We start from the raw sequence: 25,220 nt of genomic DNA, 5'->3' as shown, positions 1-25,220 counted from the left end.
TAAAGGAGAAGGCCTATAGGGGTCCAGTCTTGGTTTATACTATACAGGAGACAATGTTATTAGTGCACTAGCTGGCACCATGCCCTCATTTTCCTTCTGGTTACTAAGAAGTTAACACGTATATTACTCAGCTCCATTAAGTGAGGAATCTTTGTCTACTGTTAAGTAACAGGAATCAAGTTAGAATTAGTTATTCGCTATTCTTAGTAATAGCCTAACACAATGGGGTGATCTCCTTTGATAGTTTGTCTAGTTGGTTTTTTGCGATTGCCTTCGTAGGGTATAAGTCACCATTTGTTTCCCTGTCTTTCTTGACAGCAAAGAGGTGTTTAAGCTTTGTTTTGTTTCTTATCACTTATTCCAGTTTTATGAACTTTGTTCCCCTTTCACTATATTAAAAGTAAGTTTTCAATATTAAACTTACCCGATGATCATATAGCTGTCAGCTCTGCTGCCCGACAGAAAAACCTACGGGCGGAATACGCCAGCGATCGCTATACAGGTGGGGGTGTACATCAACAGCGCCATCTGTCGAGTAGGTACTCAAGTACTCTATGTCAACACAGAACCAATTTTCTCTCTGTCGTGTCACCGGCAAGACCTACTGAATACGCTCTTGTTTTCTGGATTGATTTTCACGTTATTTGGTGAAGTATTCATCTCTAGTTATTAGCTATCGCTGTGCAGAAGTTATCTTCAATACTTCCTTGCATTCTTTTTTGGATTTAGATTATTTGTTGACGACTTGGATAGATTTTGAATTCCCCCCTTTGACTAATTCAAGATATCTGACCCTTCTCAAGTCCCCAAGTACAGGAAATGTAGCGCTAGGGACTGTTCAAGGCGTCTTCCGAAGGCCTCTATCGATCCGCACACCGTTTGTTCCAATTGTAGGGGTAAAGCCTGTCAATTGGAAGATCGATGTGAGGAATGCGCTGGGCTTTCGGAATTCGGGTGTCAAGAATTCCTGAAATATGCACGTAGGCTAGAGAAGGATAGGATCAGGAGGAGTTCGTCTCACTCAATTGATTTTTCCTCTCCCCATGCCCCTCAACCTATTCCTTCCCCTGTAGTGGTTGCACCCAACCCCCCTGCTAGCTCTCATCAACCTTCAATGGCGGATATGATGCGTGCCATTCAGGCTCTAGGTGAGAGAGTCGAGTCATTGGCGAATGACCGCAATCAACTCATGGCTGACGTCAGAGAGTTGAAAGGTAAAAGTGCAGTGGGAAGTGAAGTGAGTGTCAGTGCAGTGAAAAGTGTCAGTGTTACGCATGAGGGTGTGTCTGTTCGTGCCTGTCGTCCTCCCAGTCCGGGACCTCTTGCAAGCTCCCAAGCCCAGGGGAGAAGCAATGTCGTACGACCAAAGGGTTCGACAGGCTTTAATCAGCGTACAGACGTACCCTCCGTGGTTTTGGACGTATCTTACCGAGATCGTCCCACCCACAAGAAGACGAGTGAGCCCATTTATTCCTCGTCTGCGGAAGAGGTTTCTAGACAGAAACGATGGACCAAGGTCTCACGGCCTCTTAAACGTAAGGTCCTTTCCGAGCTAGTCCAACGGCCCAGGTGTAGCCACTGGGTCAGTTCGGACTCGCTGCAGTCCTCCTCCGACTGCACACCTCCCAAGAGAGGCAAAGTGGTACCGCAACAGGCAGTAACTCCGTCTGTTGCCGCACCCGCTGTTTTAGACCCTCAGTCACAACGGACAGTAGCTCCGTCTGTTGCCGCTTTTGTAGACCCTGAGTGGTCTTTACTGCAGTCTATGCAGACTCAGTTAGCTGCGGTTATGCAGGAGTTTCGTGTGGAGAAGGTTGACGCTGCACCCGTTAGCCTACAACCTGCCACGGTTGTGCGCCCAGCAGACGCTGAGGCTGCCTGCTCCCACACTCCGGCTGCGGAGAAGGTTGACGCTGCACCCGTTAGCCTACAACCTGCCACGGTTGTGCGCCCAGCAGACGCTGAGGCTGCCTGCTCCCACACTCCGGCTGTGAGAGCTCCTCCACCCATGCGCAGTCGACCCTGCCAGACGCATGCTGACGCTCACAGACGCACGGAGCACTCCGTTGCCGTGCGTGAGCTACCACAACAACAGGAGGGTGGAGTTAGGCTGCCGTGTTTTGACGCGGTGCGTCAGCCTCCGCAACCCACGGTGGTCTCCGCTATCCTTCAACAGTCGGGAGTAGACTCTTTGCGCACCCACTCAGCTTTGGTTGTTGCCAGTTCTCAGACTGACCAACAGTGGCATGATGTTGGGTCCAGTGCAGCCACGCATGCACCCGTGCTGCCGGACTCAGCCATCCAGCCCACTCCGTTGCCTCTTCCTCCTCAACATTCAGACGATGGTATCTCTGATGATGACGAAGCTGCACATCTTGACGACCAACACTCGGACATCGAAGAACCCAAGACCACGCCTCCCTCCTTAGACTTTAGGAAAGTGCTTGCGCTCTTTAAGGATTTATATCCAGACCAGTTTGTGTCTGCAGCACCACGCTCGCCTCCCTCTGAGTTCGCTTTAGGCATGCAGTCAGCAGCTCCTGCCTTTACGAAGCTCGTACTCGCTCGCTCGTCCAAGAGAGCTTTAAGGGTACTGGGAGAGTGGTTGCAGTCCAAGAAGCAACTGGGGAAGACATCCTTCATGTTTCCCCCGGTCAAGCTTGCTTCCAGATCTAGCGTCTGGTATGCCACGGGAGAAGTTCTCGGCTTGGGAGTTCCTGCCTCTGCCCAGGGCGACTTCTCAAGTCTGGTAGACTCTCCCCGCAGGCTGGCTATGAGACGCTCCAAGATTTGCTGGACCCCTTCGGACATGGACCATCTTATGAAGGGAGTTTTCCGCGCTTTCGAAGTCTTTAACTTCCTGGACTGGTGTTTGGGAGCATTGAGCAGGAAGACCTCCCCTTCTGATAAGGAAACTTCCATGCTCATCATGTCCTGCATGGACAAAGCCATTCGGGATGGTTCTAGTGAGCTTGCGGCTTCTTTCGTGTCTGGGGTACTCAAGAAGCGAGATCACCTTTGCTCCTTCTTGTCAGCTGGAGTCACCCCATGTCAAAAGTCGGAGCTGATGTTTGCTCCACTCTCGAAGTGTCTCTTCCCTGAAGAGTTGATCAAGGAGATTGCTGCCTCCTTGATCCAGAAAGACACCCATGACCTGGTGGCGTCATCCGCACGCAAAGTCACCCCTTTGCCCTCCGTACCTAGACCTAGGATGGACACTCCAGCGTCAAGGTTCATTCCGCCCTTTCGTGGCAGAGCCTCCAGCAGAGGAGGTGCTCGTGCCGGAAGTCAACGTGGGAGCAAGAAGAAGGGTTCCAAGTCCTCTAGAGGTAGAGTCTGACTGCCACCTTCTTCAGACAGCAGTGGGAGCCAGGCTCAAGAACTACTGGCAGGCCTGGGAGAACAGGGGCGCAGATGTACAGTCTGTGAAGTTACTCAGGGAGGGGTACAAGATTCCATTCTTGCGCAAGCCCCCTCTAGCAACGACTCCCATCAACCTCTCTCCCAGGTACAGAGAGGAGGAAAAGAGGCTAGCTTTACAGCAAGAGGTGTCTCTCTTACTACAAAAGGGAGCGGTAGTCATAGTCCGGGACCATCAATCCCCGGGCTTCTACAACCGCCTCTTCTTAGTGCCGAAGAAGACAGGAGGGTGGAGACCGGTGCTAGACGTCAGTTCTCTGAATGTCTTTGTCACAAAGCAGACGTTCACCATGGAGACGACAAAGTCGGTTCTAGCATCGGTCAGGAAGGAAGACTGGATGGTCTCGTTAGACCTAAAGGACGCGTACTTTCACGTCCCCATCCACCCAGATTCCCAACCTTTTCTAAGGTTCGTTTTCGGGAAGGTCGTATACCAGTTCCAAGCCCTGTGCTTTGGCCTAAGCACGGCACCTCTAGTTTTTACCAAACTGATGAGGAATATTGCCAAATTCCTGCATTTAGCAAACATCAGAGCCTCCCTCTATTTGGACGACTGGCTTTTAAGAGCTGCGTCAAGTCGTCGCTGTCTGGAGAATCTACAGTGGACTCTAGATCTGACCAAGGAATTGGGTCTCCTGGTCAATATAGAAAAGTCCCAACTCGTCCCATCCCAAACTATAGTTTACCTAGGAATGAAGATTCAGAGTCAAGCTTTTCGGGCTTTTCCGTCGGCCCCCAGAATCAGTCAAGCCCAAGAATGCATCCAGTCCATGCTGAAGAAGGACCGGTGTTCATTCAGACAGTGGATGAGTCTGATAGGGACGCTTTCATCACTGGACCAGTTCATCGCGTTAGGGAGACTCCACCTTCGCCCCCTTCAATTTCACTTAACTGCTCACTGGAGAAAGGACAAGACGCTAGAAGCGGTCTCAGTTCCTATTTCCGAGAAGATGAAGTCGTCACTGACTTGGTGGAAGAACAACATTCTCCTCAGGGAGGGTCTGCCACTGGCTGTTCAGACCCCCGACCACCTTCTCTTCTCGGACGCATCGGACACGGGCTGGGGTGCGACGTTGGACGGTCGGGAATGCTCGGGCATGTGGAATGCGGTTCAAAGCGAGTTACACATCAACTGCAAGGAGCTACTGGCAGTTCATCTGGCCTTGAGAAGCTTCAAGTCCCTCCTTCTAGGCAAGGTGGTGGAGGTGAACTCCGACAACACCACAGCACTGGCGTACATCTCCAAGCAAGGAGGGACTCATTCGATGAAGTTGTACGAGATCGCAAGGGACCTCCTCACCTGGTCAAGAGATCGAAACATTTCCCTTGTAACGAGGTTCATTCAAGGCGACATGAATGTCATGGCAGACCGCCTCAGCCGGAAGGGTCAAATCATCCCAACAGAGTGGACCCTTCACAAGAATGTATGCAACAAACTATGGGCATTGTGGGGCCAACCCACCATAGATCTGTTCGCAACCTCGATGACCAAGAGGCTCCCAAATTATTGTTCACCGATTCCGGACCCAGCTTCAGTTCACATAGATGCCTTTCTTCTGGATTGGTCCCATCTAGACCTTTATGCGTTCCCCCCGTTCAAGATTGTCAACAGAGTACTGCAGAAGTTCGCCTCTCACGAAGGGACAAGGTTGACGTTGGTTGCTCCCCTCTGGCCCGCGAGAGAATGGTTCACCGAGGTACTGCAATGGCTAGTAGACGTTCCCAGAACGCTTCCTCTAAGAGTGGACCTTCTGCGTCAGCCGCATGTAAAGAAGGTACACCCAAGCCTCCACGCTCTTCGTCTGACTGCCTTCAGACTATCGAAAGACTCTCGAGAGCTAGAGGCTTTTCGAAGGAGGCAGCCAGAGCGATTGCTAGAGCTAGGAGGACATCCACTCTCAAAGTCTACCAGTCGAAGTGGGAAGTCTTCCGAAGTTGGTGCAAGTCCAAATCAGTATCCTCAACCAGTACCTCTGTAACTCAGATAGCTGACTTCCTGTTATACCTAAGGAAGGAAAGATCCCTTTCAGCTCCCACGATCAAGGGTTACAGAAGCATGTTGGCAGCAGTCTTCCGTCACAGAGGCTTAGATCTGTCCAACAACAAAGATCTACAGGACCTCCTTAAGTCTTTTGAGACCACGAAGGAGCGTCGGTTGGCCACACCAGGTTGGAACTTAGACGTGGTACTAAGATTCCTTATGTCAGCAAGGTTCGAGCCACTTCAATCAGCCTCTTTTAAAGATCTCACTTTGAAAACTCTTTTCCTCGTCTGCTTAGCAACAGCTAAAAGAGTCAGTGAGATACACGCCTTCAGCAGGAATATTGGATTTACATCTGAAACGGCTACATGTTCCTTACAGCTTGGTTTTTTAGCCAAAAACGAACTTCCTTCTCGTCCTTGGCCCAAATCGTTCGAAATTCCAAGCCTTGCTAGTTTGGTTGGAAATGAACAAGAAAGAGTACTATGCCCAGTAAGAGCTCTTAAGTACTATTTGAAACGGACTAAGCCATTACGTGGACAATCAGAAGCTTTATGGTGTGCCATTAAGAAACCTTCTTTACCAATGTCGAAGAATGCAGTTTCTTATTATATCGACTTTTAATTCGAGAAGCTCATTCCCATCTGAATGAGGAGGACCATGCTTTGCTGAAGGTAAGGACACATGAAGTTAGAGCTGTCGCAACTTCAGTGGCCTTAAACAAAACAGATCTCTGCAGAGTGTAATGGATGCAACCTATTGGAGAAGCAAGTCAGTGTTCGCATCATTTTACCTTAAAGATGTCCAGTCTCTTTACGAGAACTCCTACTCCCTGGGACCATTCGTAGCAGCGAGTGCAGTAGTGGGTGAGGGCTCAGCCACTACATTCCCATAATCCCATAACCTTTTTTAATCTTTCTCTTGAAATGCTTTTTATAGTTGTTTTTTGGGTTGTCCGGAAGGCTAAGAAGCCTTTCGCATCCTGGTTGATTTGGCGGGTGGTCAAATTCTTTCTTGAGAAGCGCCTAGATTAGAGGTTGTGATGAGGTCCTTTAGTATGGGTTGCAGCCCTTCATACTTCAGCTCCTAGGAGTCGCTCAGCATCCTGTGAGGATCGCGAGGCTCAGTAAGGAAGACGTACTTAAAAAGGCAGAGTAATTGTTCAAGTCGACTTCCTTACCAGGTACTTATTAATTTTATGTTTGTTATTTTGAATAACTGCTAAAATGAAGTACGGAATACTTAGCTCTTAAGGTTAACATATATGCTGGTCTCTACCCACCCCCCTGGGTGTGAATCAGCTATATGATCATCGGGTAAGTTTAATATTGAAAAATGTTATTTTCATTAGTAAAATAAATTTTTGAATATACTTACCCGATGATCATAAATTAAAGGACCCACCCTTCCTCCCCAATAGAGACCCAGTGGACCGAGGAGAAAATTGAGTACCTACTCGACAGATGGCGCTGTTGATGTACACCCCCACCTGTATAGCGATCGCTGGCGTATTCCGCCCGTAGGTTTTTCTGTCGGGCAGTAGAGCTGACAGCTATATGATCATCGGGTAAGTATATTCAAAAATTTATTTTACTAATGAAAATAACATTTTAATTCCTTGCTGTAAATTTTTGACTAAAATAGCCTAGTTTTTTTTTTTTTGTTTTTTTTTTTGTTTACAGGTTCATCTGAATTAACCACATACTTTGTTAATGACAGTTTAAAGGTACGATGGCTACTATAACAAAAAAAATAAAAAAATGAGCACTCAGACATTGTTTTACTGATTGTATTTTCTGTATCATGTGTAATCTTAGAGTTTGATGAATAAGTTATTGATCTGTAAATCAAGTTTGAGTATTTTTAAATTTTTATTTTCAAAGATGAATATTAGATATACTGTACAGTACTGTAGTATATTTCAATAAACTCCCTACTATATGACACCACTAGCACCAGAGAGTTGCCCATAATGTAACTGATTTTTTGGGTACCTGATAATCTCTTTGAATTACCATAACAGTTTTAAAAAACTCGCAAATCTTTATACAGTACTGTTGATGCAAAATAAGTTTCAATATTACTGTTAGTAATTTTGATGCAGTAAAAATTAGTGACAGCCTTCATGGTTGCTTAGAGACTGCTAATCATTATGAATTCCTGTAATACTCTACACTGTCAAAATAAATTGAACTCGCAGTCAAATGTTGTTAATACGGTTAATACCTACACATGTATATATTAAACCATACTTTTGTATGTTACATGTATGTATTGTATGACATTTGTTAGAGAGAGAATGAGAGCTGACACGAGTGTATCATGACTTGTAAAGATGTGATTCACATGGCCAAGTAATTATTGATAATAAGCTTAAAAAAGTCATTACAGTATATAAAAACAGTAGTAGGCTTTTGTACATTTGTACATATTCAATGTTTCTTATCAGAAGTTTTAAATAAGTTAGGAAATTATGTTAATGTTTTAGTTTGGGAAATTCCCTTTCATATAGTTGATGCTTTTTAAAAATGTTTGTTATTGGTGATGTTTCAGCTCAGTTGATCAGTTGTGTTTTCATTCAGTTATAAGACCAGCCTCTAGTTTATCATGGGATTTACTTTAGTGTGGTGATTTCTTAGCCTCAGGTTGTTAGTATCTTTAAGAGTCTGGCTGTATGAAGAGATGAATGCTATCATTATTATTATTACTAGCTAAGCTACACCCTAGTTGAGAAAGCAAGATGGTATAAGCCCAAGGGCTCCAACAAGGAAAAATAGCTCAGTGAGGAAAGGAAATAAGGAAATAAATAAACGATATAAGAGGTAATGAACCATTAAAATGACATATTTTAAAAACATTAGTAACATGAAAACATATTTCATATATAAACTATAAAAAGACTTATGACAGCCTGTTCAACATAAAAAACATTTGCTGCAAGTTTAAACTTTTGAAGTTCTACTGATCGTATGCAACATGCATAATGAACTAATTGACCGACAGTTCCAGGAAATTAATATCTAGATCAGGAATAAGAAATTTAATAGACCGTAAGTTCCTATCCAATAAATTAAGATGAGAATCGGCAGCTGAAGACCAGGCAGGAGAACAATACTCAAAACAAGGTAGAAGGAAGGAATTAAAACACTTCTTCAGAATGGACTGATTACCAAAAATCTTGAAAGACTTTCTCAATAAGCCAATTTTTTGTACAATTAAAGACCTAATGTGTTTCTCTTAAGTAAATTTACTGTTGAGAATCACACCTTAAGTTTTAAAAGAGTCATACAAAGTTAAGGAAACATTATCAATGCTGAGATCAGGATGTTGAGGAGCCACTGTCCTTGACCTACTTACAATCATATTTAGGGTTTTGTTAGGATTCAACTTCATACCCAATAATTTGCACCATGCACTAATTTTAGCTAGATCTCTATTAAGGGATGCAGCAACCCCAGATCTACATTCAGGAGATGGAATTGAGGCAAAGAGAGTAGCATCATTTACTTATGCAACAAGCTTGTTTTTTATGGCAAACCACATGTCATGTGTCTATAGTATGAAAAGTAATGGGCCAAGAATACTACCCTGAGGAACACCAGATATATTTCTATCTCACTATAGTGCCCATAAAAAAACAACTCTTTGCTATCTATTACTTGAAATTTCAATAATTCTAAGAAGTAACCCACCCACTCTCAACTGTTTGAGTTAGAAAACAAGGGCCTCATGATTAACACGGTCAAAGGAAGCACTAAAATCAAGGCCAATCATACAAACTTCCTGACCACAATCAAGGGATTTCTGTACAGCATTGGAGATTGTAAGAAGGGCATCACATGCTCCAAGGCCTGTACGAAAACCAAATTGCAAACTAGGGAACAGATGATTACTTTCAGCAAACCTATTGATACAGTTTGCCAAGACGTTCAAAAACTTGAGATAATATGGGAGTTATGGAAATTTGGTGGTAATCAGTTGGACTTGAGCTACCACAAACACATTTACATAGTGGAGTAACAATACCAATTCTCCAACAAGTGCTGAAAGCTCCTCTTCTTCCTAACTTGCGCAAAATAAAGATAACTTTGGTGCTAAAAAATCTGCAGTCTTTATAAAAAAAACAAAGGAAAAATATCATTTGTGTGTACACCTCCATAAGCATCAAAGTCCAGCAAGAGAGCTTTAATTTCATGAGATCGAAAAGCTAAACTAGTTAGTTTAGCCTCAGGAAAGCAGGAATGAGGAAGTTCGGGTTTCTCATTACTCTGCTTACTGTCAAAGATATCAGCCAAAAGGGTTGCCTTTTCCTTTGGACAGTGAGTGACAGAGCCATCTAGTTTAAGTAAAGAAGGAACTGTTTCATCTACACCAAAGAGTGCAGATTTAAGGGTAGTCCACCACTTGTGTTCCTGGGTTGTACCAGAAAGGGTTTCTTTTATGGTTAAATTTTATTCCTTTTCAGTTGAAGCATAAACTCTCTGGGCAAAAGCTGAGTATAGTTATTCCAGGTCAAATCTGATCTGTTACCCTTCTAAAGATGATAGGCCTCCTGCTTATCCAAATAAGAACGTCTACAATCATCAGTGAACCATGGTTTGTCCTTCACCCTGTACCTTAGCACATGAGAAGGGATACACCTATCAATTATGTTCGCTAGATTCTCATTCAAGGGGATAACAGGATCAACACTACTATACAACTGTTACCAATTCAAGCACAAAATATCATGCAAAATCCCATTCCAGTCTGCTTAAGATTTCATATAAATCTTACATGAGTATGATACATCAGGAACAGGCTGCTCAGTCTTCACTACTAATGAAATCAAGGCATGATCAGATGTCTCAACTGTAGAACCAACCTTACGTGTTTTAATGTCAAGAGAGTCAGTGTATACGATGTCTAAATAGTTACAAGGCCTTTGAGTAGCTTTGCTTATGATTTGCTCACAGCCTGATTCAGAGGCAAAGTTTAAAGCTCTTAAGCCATGGCGATCGGTAGGAGAAACAGAATTTAACCATTCCCTATGGTGAGCATTGAAATTACCAGCAAAGACCAAAGAGGCCTTTCTATCATCTTCTTGTATCTTAGCCATAATGGTAAGAAGGCAATCGAAGATAGAATCATCCATGTCTGGATTCTGGTAGATTGAATACAAATAGTTGTTATGCCTGCCACAAACTTATATTACCTGAATCTCATGACATCCACATTCATACCAGGACTTATGAGAAGCAGGGTACTCAGTCCTAATATACACCGCCATTCCCCTGGCCCTAGGGATGGCATCACGTTTCAACATTATTGGCTTCTTGAAAACAGTTATAAGGAGGTCAGATGAGTGCCTCATATTAGAAACCAAAGTTTCTGAGGACAAAAGAATATCATACTGTCTGGACACAACTGTATGGTTTTGAATATTTGCATGAATACCACAAATATTGCAATACAGTACACGACACTGATGAAATCTAGGACATACTGGTCCCGGATTTCGCTCAATGTCTCCAGACAGCATTAGAATTAATGGTAATAAAAAAGATTCACCGTACTTAGAAACTAAATTAACAGAATGACAACAAAAACAATATGTACCAAAATATCAATAAAATGATTGTTCAAACTCATAGACTATCGAAAAAAAGGTGGAAAAACTGGTCAACATGGAGGAGTCGATACACCATGCAAGGCTAAATGCCCTTCAGGATAGCCACTTCAACTGAAGGGAGAACATTAAGGATGGTTTTGAAAAAGAAAGAATCAGATAAGGAAAAGACCTCTTGATAAACCACCAGGCATCCATGGCCCTTCTATTAAGCCTGCCCAACACACCATTTCACAAAAACAAGAGGAAGAAATAAAAATAAAATAGAATAGTGTGCCCGAGTGTACCCTCAAGCAAGAGAACTCTAACCCTAGACAGTGGAAGACCATGGTATAGAGGCTATGGCACTACCCAACACTTGAGAACATAATGTTAGTGCTAAACAACTGTATTGAATATTTTGTATTTGCATTTCCGGTATTCTAGTCACTCTATATGACATGTAGATTATGAGGCAGACGACAGTTTGGTAGCTGGATCAGTGTATCCCACTTCACTCGGAAGCATGTGTATTTAAAACACTTAGATGCTGTTTAAGATTTATTGTTGTTGATGTAGGTTACATCTTACGTTCATTTCGGATAACAGTGCATTTTCGTTTGCTTAATTTCTTACACTCAGGTTTTTATTACCATTATGAGTTGGGTTGTAAAAAAAAACACTTGAACATTTTATTGGATTTTATGTATTAGTTAAGAATTATACAGTAAATAATGATTAAAGATTCATTTTTTAATTAAAGGCTTAAATATCCCTGTGCTGTTAAATCTCTCAGGAGGTGCCGACACAGTGACTTCTATACTATATACCCCGGGAGGTGCCGTTACATTTTGATGACATTTCTACTATAAGCCTCAGCAGGTGCACAGCACTTAACAATACAGTTGTAAAGTTTTTAAGGTATGATCTGATGCAATGTTTCATCATGGTATGCTGAAATAGTTATTTTCTAACTATATAACATACCTCTCGGTTCCTTAATTTCATGGTGAATGAAACATACCCTTCTGCCTCCCCACTGACTTGTGATGTCTAAACTGAAGAATGGAAAACTGTTTGTGTGCTACTTGCCATCAACTGCTAGATTATTTCATTGCTTTACTTTTATGGTAGTAGGTTGGCCATGGCACCAGCCACCTGTTGAGATACTACTGCTAGAGAGTTATGGGGTCCTTTGACTTGCCAGTCAGTACTACATTGGATCCTTCTCTCTGGTTACGGCGTACTTTCCCTTTGCCTTCTCATACAACGAATAGTATCTTATTTCTCCTCTTCTTGTTTTGTTAAGTTTTTATGGTTTATATAGAAAATATTTCTTTTAATGTTGCTACTGTTTTTAAAATATTTTATTTTTCCTTGTTTCCTTTCCTCGCTGGCCTATTTTCCCTGTTGGGGCCCTTGGGCTTATAGCTTCCTGCTTTTCCAACTAGGGTTGTAGCTTAGCAAGTAATAGTGATAATATATCATTTGAAAGGAAGGAAAAGGGGAAAAGTTTTGTAAATTTTTTGCGGGTATGTCAATATGAACATCAAGTGAGTATAGAAATAGCAATTTATATTAGTAAAATTCTGTATACTCCTACTCAAATACAAACCCTCGTCCTTTAGTAGGAGTATGGTTTCAGCTTAGCTGGAATTTGGCTGTTATAATTTTAACAAGGTGTCTGTGGTTACTAGTGGGTGGTGTGGGAAGCCCAGTCCCCTCGCCAGCACACTGAGAAGCCAGTTTTGACTTAAGCTGCTAGGGTGTACAGACGTACTCTCTGGTCTCTTTCTCTTTGGTTGTTTAACTTTTTTCTTCTGGCACCTTTATGAGCAGGGTTAATGTGAATCCCCATCTTTTATGTGCCTCTTGCAGAGGTCATGAATGTTCTCAATTTTCCCCTTGTAACAAGTGCAGCATTTGGTTGTTAGAGCAGTGGGTGGATTATGGGAAGGAAAGAAAGAAGGCACCAAAACACTAGCGATCACAGTCTGGATCATCCTCAAAATCGAGGAAGTCCGTTGGCCCTCTTCCTTCCTTTGGTAATCTTCCCTCTGACCCTTCTCCGTCTCTCTCCATCGTGTTGATGAAGAAGGAGGACATTAGTGATATTGCCCTTGGGCAAACGACCAAAGAATCAGATAGTGATAGTGTCCCTTGCATGGGAAGTAGTGATATCTCTCACTTCTCCGCTTAATAAACTGCTGAAAATTTTTCAGGATGCTGAAGAAATGGCCATAACACTGTGACTCTCTGTATGTCTATTATGTCCCATCAACATATAAATTACTATACGGCCTGGGTAATAAGTGGGCATCTTCCAAACCTGCAGAGCTGGGGAAAATATCTAATATAGAACCAACCTCCTTGCCAGTAGTCTCAGGACTGCAGACAACAGAGATACCGACGATAGCAATTTTGAAGGAAAGCAACCTCGCACCTCTTCCCCAAATAGTCCAATCTTTTTTACTTCTTTCTCTGTGGAGAATTCACCTGTATCCTCAATGAATACGTAGGAATACAATGCAAGACTTTGAGACTTTACTCACGAATGTGCACAACCATCACGCGCTCACATTTTGGACAGAGTTTTCCAATCATTGCAAACTCTCTCGTTCTCATTCCACTGACCCTTAAGGAAGAGATAATTGCTCTCACCTGTAAGGTCGCACTCACCTTTACAATCGCGCTCATCTAGACAGGCGTTGTCATCACGATCGCAAATACAAGTTTGGTCATCACACAAAACTTTACAAATGAGTTCATTGAGTTCTCTAGAAGACGAGCTGCCATTGTGCTCTACCCTTTGCACAAAAAGAAAGCACTCAATATTTCATGTGCCTCAATTCTATGAATCCCGCTCTCCAATGATTGTGCTATGTGCTAAATCATTGCAATCACCTACGCATGACTACTACTTACAAGCATCACGTTCACCAGTGCTCGCCGATCAGCTCACTACCAGTTCATACAAGCTCCCATCACTGGAATATATGTGATAAAACTTAAGTTCTCTCACACCTAGAATTGCTGATTCCTCATGCTCTCAAAGAGATCTGCACTCTTTTCAAGATATTTGCGCTCACTTGGTCATGCAAGCTCATTGTCTCATGGCCACATCGGGTGCTCTCCCCTTTTATGTGCTTTTAAGTGGTGCTCGCCCTCCAAGGAGAGAAGTTGAGTGGTCGCATGTTCGCTATCACAGACAGCTTTCACCTGCCAACATGTATGAACTTGCTAGTTCCAGTACTGTATGCAAACTCTGACAATGATAGAATCTTCTGGTCACTCACGCGCTCAAGAGCATTCCACGATATGCACTCTCCATCATGTGAAAACTCTAAATGGGATAGGCACCCTTCATATGATGTGAGCACTTATTATGATATGTGCTCTTCTTATGACAGGTGCTCTTTATATGACATAAACTTATCTGGGTGTGCACTCTGTAAATACTGTAAGTGCGTTCCCCTGAGCATATGCACCGTTCTGCCATAAAAACATCTCTTTTGTGTGCAATCATTTCTTTTGAAAGAAACTTAAAGGAGCATGGATGTGCATAACAGGCAACCCACCCTCCAAAGTGAATATTCAAACACAATTCCTGGCACTCATTTCCCAATTGAGGATATATTAGTGAATGTTGGTTCACCTGGTCCCCTTCATATTCATAATCAACTGGTAGATAGTTCAGTGAGTTAGGAAGACTCGTCTGCAAGAACGTAGGGTATGAGCATTTACGTTTTTGCACTAGGGAACGTTCCTATGAGAATGAGGAACTACCCATTGAAGACCGTGAACCATAGGTTCAAGCCGCAATCAAGGTAATGCCCTCTAAGGAGGATTTATCACAAGAGGGACCTGCATGGAACAGATAGTTGCCGTAGGGATGCTGTCACAGTGCATATCATGTTTTCCTACTAGCCACCTCCTAACAGACTATCGGAGGGTATTTTTCCAATGGGACAATGTGAGCTCTTCAGAGGTACAGTACAGGGAATAGCCCAGTCACCCAAGGTGAGCACTACACCTATGGAAGCCTTTTAGGGGTAACTGGTCTATAGGTGACATAGGGCACAATGAAAGACGGTCATCTTGACTTGATGATGAATCAAGGGAAACTATAGACCCTATAGGTCCGGTTCAACAGCCCACACCATCAGAGGCAGAAAACCATGAAACCAAATATGCCATTATGAAGGTTTTATTCTGGATCAGGGAACAAAATAACCTAGTGGAAGCATTGCAAAACCCAGTTAAAGGAGGCAAAACTGCCATTGACCGGCAGTTTGGTACCCCTCAAGATTCAAAGCCTTCATTGGGCTTCTCTGGTCAGAATTGGCCGAAGAAGCGATTGTCAGCATCAGCTACCAGAATGCAGGGCCTAAAAACTCATTAAGAGCAAATATGTCCTATAGGATCCTACCCCCAGCTCTTTTTGGTCAGAGAAGGTTCTACGTTTCTGAGGGATCGATCCCTTCTCCTCTCCTAATTGATCTGGGAATCACATCCCTGACCCCTGGTATCTCGGTAGACAGATTAGGCACTAAGAGTGCAATTGTTCCCTCGTTTGAATTGTCTGCCATGGAAGTCACTTCTGTGGACAGCTTATAAGCAATATTCTGGTTTGACCAATGCTCAGGGTATGTGTCATACATTTTGCTTCTTCTTAAGACTCAAGTAATTCCAAGAAGAGAAGGAAGTTTACTTACTTGGTTTTATCATGAGCCAAGCTGTCACCTTTTTGGCACATCAGTCTGTCAACCAGTGAGCCAACTGGGTGCTTCAATGCAGAGATGCAGTGTTCGTAATACTAAGAAGGTTAGGACACAGAGAAGCTTAACTCTTCACACTGCTGCAGTTAAACTGAACCAAGCTCTATTTTCACATCAAGAGATTGACAAAGTGATCGAAATGTGTAGGAAAACAAGTCAGAACTCTTTTTCTACTGAGTAGTGACCCTCCAAGGACTTAACACATCTTTTCAAACCCCTAAAATATCGGCTCCAGGTTCGTTAAAGTCTGCCTTTAAGAAACCTCAAGTGGGGCCAAGACCTAGGTCAGCTTTCACATTACCTCAATCTTCCCACAGGGGAGCAAATATCTCCCCTGTCTTTCAACTCCATTTTGGTCAATCCAGAAGGGGCAGAGGTAGTAGAATCAGCAGTCCCTTATTCAGACTGCCATGAGTTGTGGAATGCCTGGCAAGCCAATGGGCAGCGGTGCAGTAGCATGGTGCCGACGACTGGACGTTACGGGTCCTATGGGATGGGTGCCGTTATCTGTTCATTAACTATCCCCCTCCTCTCACTTTTATACTGAAAACATTTAAGTCTTACCTCCCAAACTTGTTGAAACACCTTGCCCTTAATCTAAAGGTAAAAATGATGTTGGACAAGGGCACACGACAGATCTTACGGGATGGATTTCCAGGCTTTTACAGCTGCCTCTTTCTAGTGGAGAAGGCATCGTTGGTCCGGAGACCAGCATCTACCTGTCCCCTTTAAATAGGTTCATCGACCCTGTTCAAGAAGGTGATGGTGAACATCGTACGACTGCTAGTAAGGAGGAACGACTTCATGCTGACCCTCGATTTGAAAGATGCATACTTTCAGATTCTGGTCCAGCAGGAAGCTTCTGCACTTCTTCATCTGATGAAGGGGGGGGGGGTCTTAATTCAAAGTCTTGTGCTTCCAACTTTTGAATGCCCCCCCCCCCCCCACCCCAAGTGTTTACACGTAGCTTTGTACATATTTTAGCTTTGGCTCATGCCAGTAGCATTTGTCTGATAAAATGTCTCGACGACTGACTAATACTGTCCTCCTTTGGAGGCTAGCTACTGCAGCACAGAGTCTTCTTGTGTTTTGTCATGAACCGAGCATCATGGTAAATCAGAAATCCAGCCTCGAATCCAAGCAGAGGATGTAGTACCTGGGTAGGCTGGTGGACACGAAGGTGAAGATCATTCGTTCAGAGAGTTGCATCAGCAGACTCAGGAAAGTAGTGCAACCTTTCCTCCTCAAATAACTTGTCCGAGCACGAAAATGGTAAAAGTTGTTCGAACACCTCCCATCCTTGGAGAAGCTTGTTACTTAAAGATGATTCCATCAGCGTTCCTTCCAATGGTGCCTGAAGTCGCAATAGGTGGCAGCCACCGACTCCTCCACACCCAGTTCCAGTCAACCAGGAAGTAGGGGAGGATCTAGCATGGGAGCTAATGGATGAGAATCTACTCAAGGTGCCCTCCTCCATAGATGTTGCTTTTCCTGGACTCATCAAAGGTAGGGTAGGGTGCACACCTGACAAACAGGTAGCCTCAGGATATTGGTCCAAAGAGGTAAGAGGACTTTACATCAATGTATTAAAATTGAAACCAGTAATCCTTGGCCTGGAGTCTTTTAAGCAACAGCTGTCACTCTGTGGCATTGATGAGTGACAGCACCACCATAGTGGCATACGTCAACAAGCAAGGAAGTAACTGTATTCCAGCTTCTTTGTGAGTTGTCAAAATAGGCACTTTCCTGGGCTCTGGACAACTGGATGGAGCTGTCAGCAAGATTTAATTCCAGACAAGGGTAATGTAATCGCCAACAAGCTCAGTCACCAGGGTTAAGTGGTAGGAGCATAGTGGCTGCTCCATCCTCTTTGTGGGGCTCTCTGTTGATAGACCTTTTTGTCACATAGCTCAACAATAAGCTTCCCCTTTACTGTTCACCAATCTCAGACCCAGCAGCAGCTCTAAAGGATGCGTTCCAACACCGGTGAAGCAGCCTCGACGCTTGTTCTTTTCTTCCGTTTTGCCTGATTCTAAAGGTAATCAACACCAGATCTCAAAATGGCCCTGGTAGCTTCCAAATGGCCGCTAGCAGAATGGGACCCAGACATGCTGATGCTCCTGACAGAAGTTCCAAAGGCCCAATCTGCTTTGCCAGCCCAATATGCAGATATTCCACTGAAAGTTTTAATAATTGCTTCTTTGTCCTCAAGGGCTTTTAAACACTACCTGAAGAGAACCCAGTCCTTGAGGTCACAGATTCAAAATTTCTTTATTAGTGCTGTCAGGATTATAAAGAAGATTTCTAAGAACACCATTTTATTCTGGCTTTGTGAAACCATTTAAAGATCGTATCCACAAGCAGAGAATCCTAATGATTCACTGCCAGTACAAGCCCATGAAGTCTGAAGAAGTTGCTCGACTCTTGCTTTTAGGGAGAACCGGTTAGTGGTGTAAGTATTAAAGGCCAAAGTCTGGAAATGCGAGACAACCTTTATAGCCCACTATCTACGGGAGTATACTCATAGGTCTTTAGACACGTTTTCACTGGGACCTGTAGTAGCTGCTCAACATGTTGTAAAGCATATCTGGCTCTTCAGGGGACAAGAAGCATCTCGTTTAAGATAATGGTCGCCACATTAGACTAGGATGAGAGGTAAAGTGTCTGGAGCTTTTTCCTCCTTTCCTTCCTTTCACTTATGGTGAAATGGTTATCCCATTATTTGCTGGATTAGACATTGATGCAGGTAAGTTTTCATACTGAGCCCTTTTCTAGAATGGTATAGAAGTTTCTCCCCTACATTCCTTAAGAATGGGAGACTAGTTTGTATGCAGAACCCATTGCTTGTATTTGCCCTACATTTACAATATATCCTTACAGGGATATGAGGTTCTCCCATAACGATCTGTCCATAGACAGAAACTTAGCTTAACCTCTCAGATCTTTATCTAAAGTTAAAGTTTACTGGAGTGGACCTCTTATAGTCTGGTGTTTGACATCCAAGGATTTTAAACCAGCCCTTTTCATTATAGGAGCTCCCTCCTACATATGATGAGTCCTATTAAAGGATAAGGGTTTGTATTAGTATTGGAACAAATCACAAATTTTAAAAGTAATTTGTATTTCCAAACGTTCAGTTGGGCTCCCCAGGGCACTAGAAGAGTTGAAAGACACAGACCTACATGGCTAAGAACTATGAAGCGAGAAGTAGGAGATGATAAAAGGAGAAGTATTGAATTAAAAGCTCAAGATAGAGACGACTGGTGATATCTAACCGAGGCCCATTGCGTCAGTAGGCGTAGGAGGAGATGATGATGATAAATTTGTATTTTTCCTAAATATACAAACAAGAGTCCTTTAATTGTTAGATCCCCCATCAACCACCCAGCAAGCCCTTGGTGAAGGTCAAATTGACATATCAATGTGCTGATGAGGGGCGGACCTTCCCCTGCCACCTGCCAGTAACCAACAACACGCGTCATTAAAATTCTAATAGCTAAATTCCTGCCAAAATGAAATCCTATTTCTATTAAAGGACTCAGGTCTGTATAGCTTGGAAAAATACAAATTTTAAAATTCGTGATTTTATCAATTCTTTTCATCAGCTAATCTTTTCCACCATTATCCTGACAATAAGGGGTCGGTTGCCTGATGTGCCCTCTCCGGTGTCTTCTATCAAAGGCATCCTCTTTCACCAAACCTCTTCTTTCCAAACCTTCATCTTATCTTGTACTTAATTCTCTGCCTTCCTCTCAATCTTTTCCCTTTAGCAGGTTTCTCCCAAGCCTTTCTCACTCCTTCCCCACCATCCATCTTCAACACCTGTTCACACTATCTCAGTTGTGACACTCTTATCACCTCTGTAATCTTTACTATATCTGTCATTCTACTTATTTCATCATTTCCACGGCTTTCAAGCCGGTCATATTCCCATAATATACCTCAGCATTCTCATCTCTGCTCTCTCAAGCATACATTAGCACAAGTCTTATTACTGTGCTATAGATCTTGACCTTTACTTTGAGGCATTTTCTTATCACATACTACTCCAGCTACCTCCCTCCACTTTCCCCAGGCTGCTTTTATTCCATTCTCAATTTCAGCCTCACATCCTACCACTTGGCTTATAGTAGATCCCAAGTATCTAAATTGTCCTACCTGTTTTATAACCAAGCCTCTACTTTCTTGCATGACTTTCCTGTCCCTACCTTCCTTACTGCTCTCAATAGCTTCAGTCATATCCATATTTACTATCAAGCCATCCCCCCTTCCAAAGTCTCTTGCCACTCTACAACCCTTGTCTGCATATAGCAACTCCTACAACTCTTCATTTCTGATCTCTTCAGTTAACACATCTATGACCAACACAAATGAAAATGGTCTTAATGCAGACCCTTGGAGTAATCCAGTACTAATTTCAAAGGTTTGTTTTCCCAACAGCTGATATCTCTTTTGTCCTTGTTCTCTTGTTCATCATCTCTAGCATTCTAACCAACTTTTGCCAGACTTTTCTCTTCCTCAAGCACCAAAACATCACTTTTCTTGTATTCTATTATAAACCTTCTCTAGAGCCACAAAGGAACAGAAGAGCCTCTGGTTTCACTCTAGCTTCCTTTCCTGTAGCTGCCTTACTGTAAATAGGGCAATATTCAATAGCAAAACAGAGCAAACATACATCTAATAAAAAAATTACTTTCAAAATAAAATAAAATTAGTGTTTGCTAATTTTAGCTAGGAAATCTTGTGATTAGCCATGCTTCATACAGCGGTAATAAAATGTGTGTATTAGTTTGGTGTTTATTTTATATCAATTTAATAAAAATTCTTCGTCAATTCAGACCTAAAATAATAGTCATACTTTGCTTGGTCCTCTTTCAATTGCCTTGGTGTATTTGGGGCTGAGATGCAGGGTGAAGTTACCTGATGAAAAGCTATGCAAATGTTTGTTTGAAAGAATTTTTTTTTTCTAATTAGACTTTCCTATTGTATTTTATTTAAGTAAATGTAACAATAAATTCCTATTGTATTCTATTTCCGTAAATAAAAATACTAAAAATGTGCATGAAGAACCCTACAGTTAAAGAGTCATATAGAAGTAAAACATATGTAATACCATCTTTTATTTTTTTTTATGATATCTGGACTCCTTATATTACAGAATTATAGTCTGTACTTTTAAAACTTAATTTTGCCTAGTCTCAAAACAGTTTGAATAAATGCATACCGTATATTTCGGCGTATAAGGCGATCTACAGGTAAGACGACTCCAAATTCTAGGCAAAGTTTCTGGATTTTAGCTCATAGGTATAAGCCAACCTTTAAAAATCGAAACTCCCAGTGCATTTGTTGTTTTGCTTACCTTGACCTTAAAAAAAAAAAAAAATGAAATGAAGTACTATACATTATTGACATATCAACAAAAATAACAACATTGATCCTCTCGTCATGCTTACGGCTGAATTTAAGAAAAAAATGTGTTCTATGCAGGGTTGCCAAATATGCCTAACAGAAAACTGCAAAACCACTGTTCAAATGAGCCACTCGTCCTGCTATATTTAATGGTATTCGCGCCAAATTGCCAACACTGTTCACATGCCTGGGTTATTCAAAACGTTTCAAACAACTTAAGGGCTAACTATGCTTATCAACAAACAAAAGCAATCGGTAGTTTGTATACATTTAAAAATAAAGATTAGAGGATATCCAAAATGTTATTAGTTAACAATGGCCTGTTAGCATAATAACAGCATGCTTGGGTTACTCAAAACATTCCAAACAACTTAAGCGCTAACTATGCTTATCAACGAACAAAAGCAAGTCATTTTGTTTACTTGTGCCGCTCAGCTGATAAGAACACTTATAATTTACGAATGCATTTTACCGTGGAATTATCAGGTAGGTGTTTTTATTACATTATTAGTGTAGCATTATAGATTGAATTATTTCAAATGCTAATATTTACATCGATAGTTACCGAAACGAGGCAGTTATCAGCTTAGGCTAGGCTATTGTATCTAGTTATCAGTACTGATACATCACAGGATTAAAGGTTCAATTTTCGTTACTGATAGATAAGATGACCCCCATGTTTGGGGTGATTTTTTTGGTTCAAAGGGTCGTCTTATATCCGAAATACAGTATACAGTCATTCAGGTACCAGAAAAGTGAATAATGATGATTGTGATTGTGTTTTAGGTTCGAGCAAGTATAGTGACAATCACATCTCGACCTGATGGAGCACCACCTGCAACAGAGGAAAAGAAAAAGGAAGGAAAGAACAGGAAAAACAAGAACCTTCGGTGTGGGGGTGGACAAATATGGGAAGATCAGTCCTTGGCAGAGTGGGAAAATGGTAGGTCTCTCTCTCTTTTTCTCATTTTTCTGTAAATCTTACCTTTGAATTGAAAAGGCTATTAATTATAAGTGCCAACTTGATGACTTTAATTAAAAAATAAAATTCTTGCTCTCAAAATCATCCCTGCCTCCTAGGGACTGCTTCTATGCCACCCACTTTCCATGTAATGAAAGGCAAGTGAAAACAGGTTTCCAATTGAAAACCAACCTTGTTTTATTCCTCAATTTTTGGTTATGTACCATATTAGATATGGTAATCCCTTGCCATATCACAGTTTACTCATCATTCTCTGGATATACGCCAGATTACATATATCATATCTAAATATTTATTGTGGCCTCTTCTTCATATTGTGGGTTTCTGAGGGCAGATAAGTTTTATATTTTTCATATTTTAATTATTATTTATTAAAAATTAATTTTTGTCCTTAAAAATTAATAAAGAATTACAGTCATACCTCTCTTCACGAAAGAATCTGCTTACAAAATTTTCACGCTGCAAAACAAGATGCGAATATTTTTATGAATCACTTTGCGAAAAATGTTTCATGTTAAGAAAAGAGATTTGCCAGCGAGGCCGAGAATAAAATAGTCACCCATTAAAGAAGGTAGAAGAAAATGGATTTACACTATATAAAATGTAGCTGTAGTCTATAGTAGGGGAACTATAATGGTACAGTACATATGGTACTGTATATTTTGTATATGCACAATATTGTACTGTATGTATTGAATTATTTTCCATGTATTATTACATTGTTCTAATAACTACTTAATTCTCTGGTATTAACTGTTAATTTAGGTATATTGAATGGTTCAAATGTACTTGGCTATTCAGTATTTCATTGTGGTTATACTGTAGCTTTTATTATAAAATTTAATGTGGTGTTTTGTAGGGTGTGGAACGAATTAGGTGATTTACATGTAAAATGTGACTCACAACACGAAAAAATTATGTTACGAAAGCCACTCTAGAACAAATTAATTTTGTGTTGTGAGGCCTTACAATACAGTAATTCTTTATCATGTATCTTCTGTATCATGGAAGTTCCTCTTTTGAGACCAAATTATGATAATGTAACCTCTTTTCCCTCACCTCGTTATCCCAACTTCTGGTTCAATAAGTTAAAATAGCTAAAGAGAATAAGAAAAAACAGCTGTTTTGTTATGAACAACCATTTTGGATAACAATAGCTGTTTTGCTTGTATTTCAACTTTCGTATGTTAGTAAACAATTACCGTAGCTGTTACAAATGACATCAAGTAGAATATGACGTACTGTATATTATTACATTACTGTATACTGTACTGTACATTTTCAATTTTTTGAGAAGGTTAAACAAACTTAAAGAATAGGACGGAAAAGTCAATAATTTGCTAAGCTTTGTGATCAAGCACTGAAAAATTAAACACTAAAATTATCATGCATTGGCAATAGGGATGAAATACCCTTAAACTTTGATATACCATTAAAATCGACATTAAATGAAATACAAAAGTATTTTTACTTCTTTCAGATGTTGAAATGAAAAGATAGTTCAAGAAATAATGGTCTCTATTAGCAAGAGAAAAAAAAAGCTTTTGCTAGCTTTCCTTAATAAACTGATTTGAAAAGCATGGATAGTAGTCTTGATTGTCTTATAAACGTAAATACAGTAATAGGAAAGATGTGCTGTATTTCAAGAATACCCCAACTTTATTACTCGCAACCAACATTTCTCCATTAAATCAGTTCTCAAATCCTTGGCATTAATATAGATTCCAGAGAGTAATTAAACCGGAGTCAATGGATAAGCTACGCTATTAGTATGTTATACCTTACAGAACATCCTTGTGTGACAGGAGAGTTCTTGACTTTGAAATAAAACCTGAATCAGTAGGTAGTAATACCAATCAGAAATTACCTTGAGTAATTTTTTGGATACCTTTGAGAAATATATTTTTCTACCCCTCAATTGAGAAACCTCGTCAAAGAAAGGCTATTCCTCATTATCCTCCTGGTTTTTTTTAAGAAGAAAAATAAGGAATTCAACTGTATTATAGAAATTATGAAAATAAGCAATTCACTTATACCTCAGCTTGGTCCAAAAATCTAGTACTGTATGTTGATTTACAAGACAAGATTTGCAAAAAAAAACTTGTAATATTTACTCTAAGCTGAGGCTATGTATTGTTTGCCTTGTAGTGTTTTGTTGTACAAAAAACACAAATTAAGAATTCCCACTTACTTTAGAAAAACTCTACTTCCCATTTGTTTACTTCAAACATGTTAACCGTCACCCAAATGTTATCATGTTTACTCCGATTTATTCAGTATAGGTACAGCCTGCAACGTGATATTACATTTATGACTAAATTCACGTTTCAAGCTGTCATCCCAGTAGTACAGTAATTTGTTTACTCATATAGAAAGTGTAGGAACCTCATTTGGCAACACACTCAGTACACATAAGTAGTAAATGGATAGTAATAGGCTCCCTGGCAATGTATTTTAGTTGGGTATTCCCCATTAGAAGGGTCACATTTTTTCAGTACGCCCCAAGCATTTTTCATAATAAGGCAAAAAATTTTTTAAGTATGAGCTTGCTAATGAGGATACATATTTTTCTAGGAGATATTGAATAATTACTAGAAGACGATGACTCAGATATTGATAACACATTAGATGAGGAGAGCCAATTTATTTTTTGATACCGGGTGAGGATGACTTTTCATTAGAGAGTGACTCGATGACAAGAGGGAGAGAGAGAGATCCCTTTGCTTTTATAGCTGATCCAGGTGGGAAATTTATGGTTGAAGATAAAGAAAACTCATAATACTTTTATGGTGGATAATGGTATGATACGAAAGCTGCAGGGTCATCCAGGGAGGAGTGACGCTTGGCAGGTAAATGGGACTTTGCACTTGCATATGGCAAGGGATTCATTTCAGCAGCAGAGGTGTGTGTAAAGTACCCACAATTACATTATGAGATGTGGTAGTGGCTGAGCCTTTAAGTGCACAGTGCACTGCCATCTGAGAATAGATGCAATCTCTCAGCAATAGGAACCAAAAGAAATGTCATGCCATTAAAATAAGAAATGAGGGCTCATTAAGGCCC

The 25,220-nt window shown here is 41.2% G+C and overlaps 1 protein-coding gene across 1 annotated transcript in view; it reads left to right on the top strand.

The window, feature by feature from the left end:
- LOC137645821 (RNA-binding protein 42-like) overlaps nt 1-25,220 on the top strand; it is a 136,385-nt gene that overhangs the window by 90,412 nt on the left and 20,753 nt on the right. The window contains exon 7 of the mRNA XM_068378793.1: nt 21,962-22,118. Within this exon, the coding sequence (XP_068234894.1) occupies nt 21,962-22,118 (157 nt within the window). The remainder of the gene's footprint in view (nt 1-21,961; nt 22,119-25,220) is intronic.

The sequence above is a fragment of the Palaemon carinicauda genome, chromosome 8 (genome assembly GCF_036898095.1).
Source record: "Palaemon carinicauda isolate YSFRI2023 chromosome 8, ASM3689809v2, whole genome shotgun sequence".
NCBI classification, from domain to species: Eukaryota; Metazoa; Arthropoda; class Malacostraca; order Decapoda; family Palaemonidae; genus Palaemon; species Palaemon carinicauda.
The sequence above is the reverse complement of the archived record's forward strand: the minus strand, read 5'-3'. Positions and strand labels throughout refer to the sequence as shown.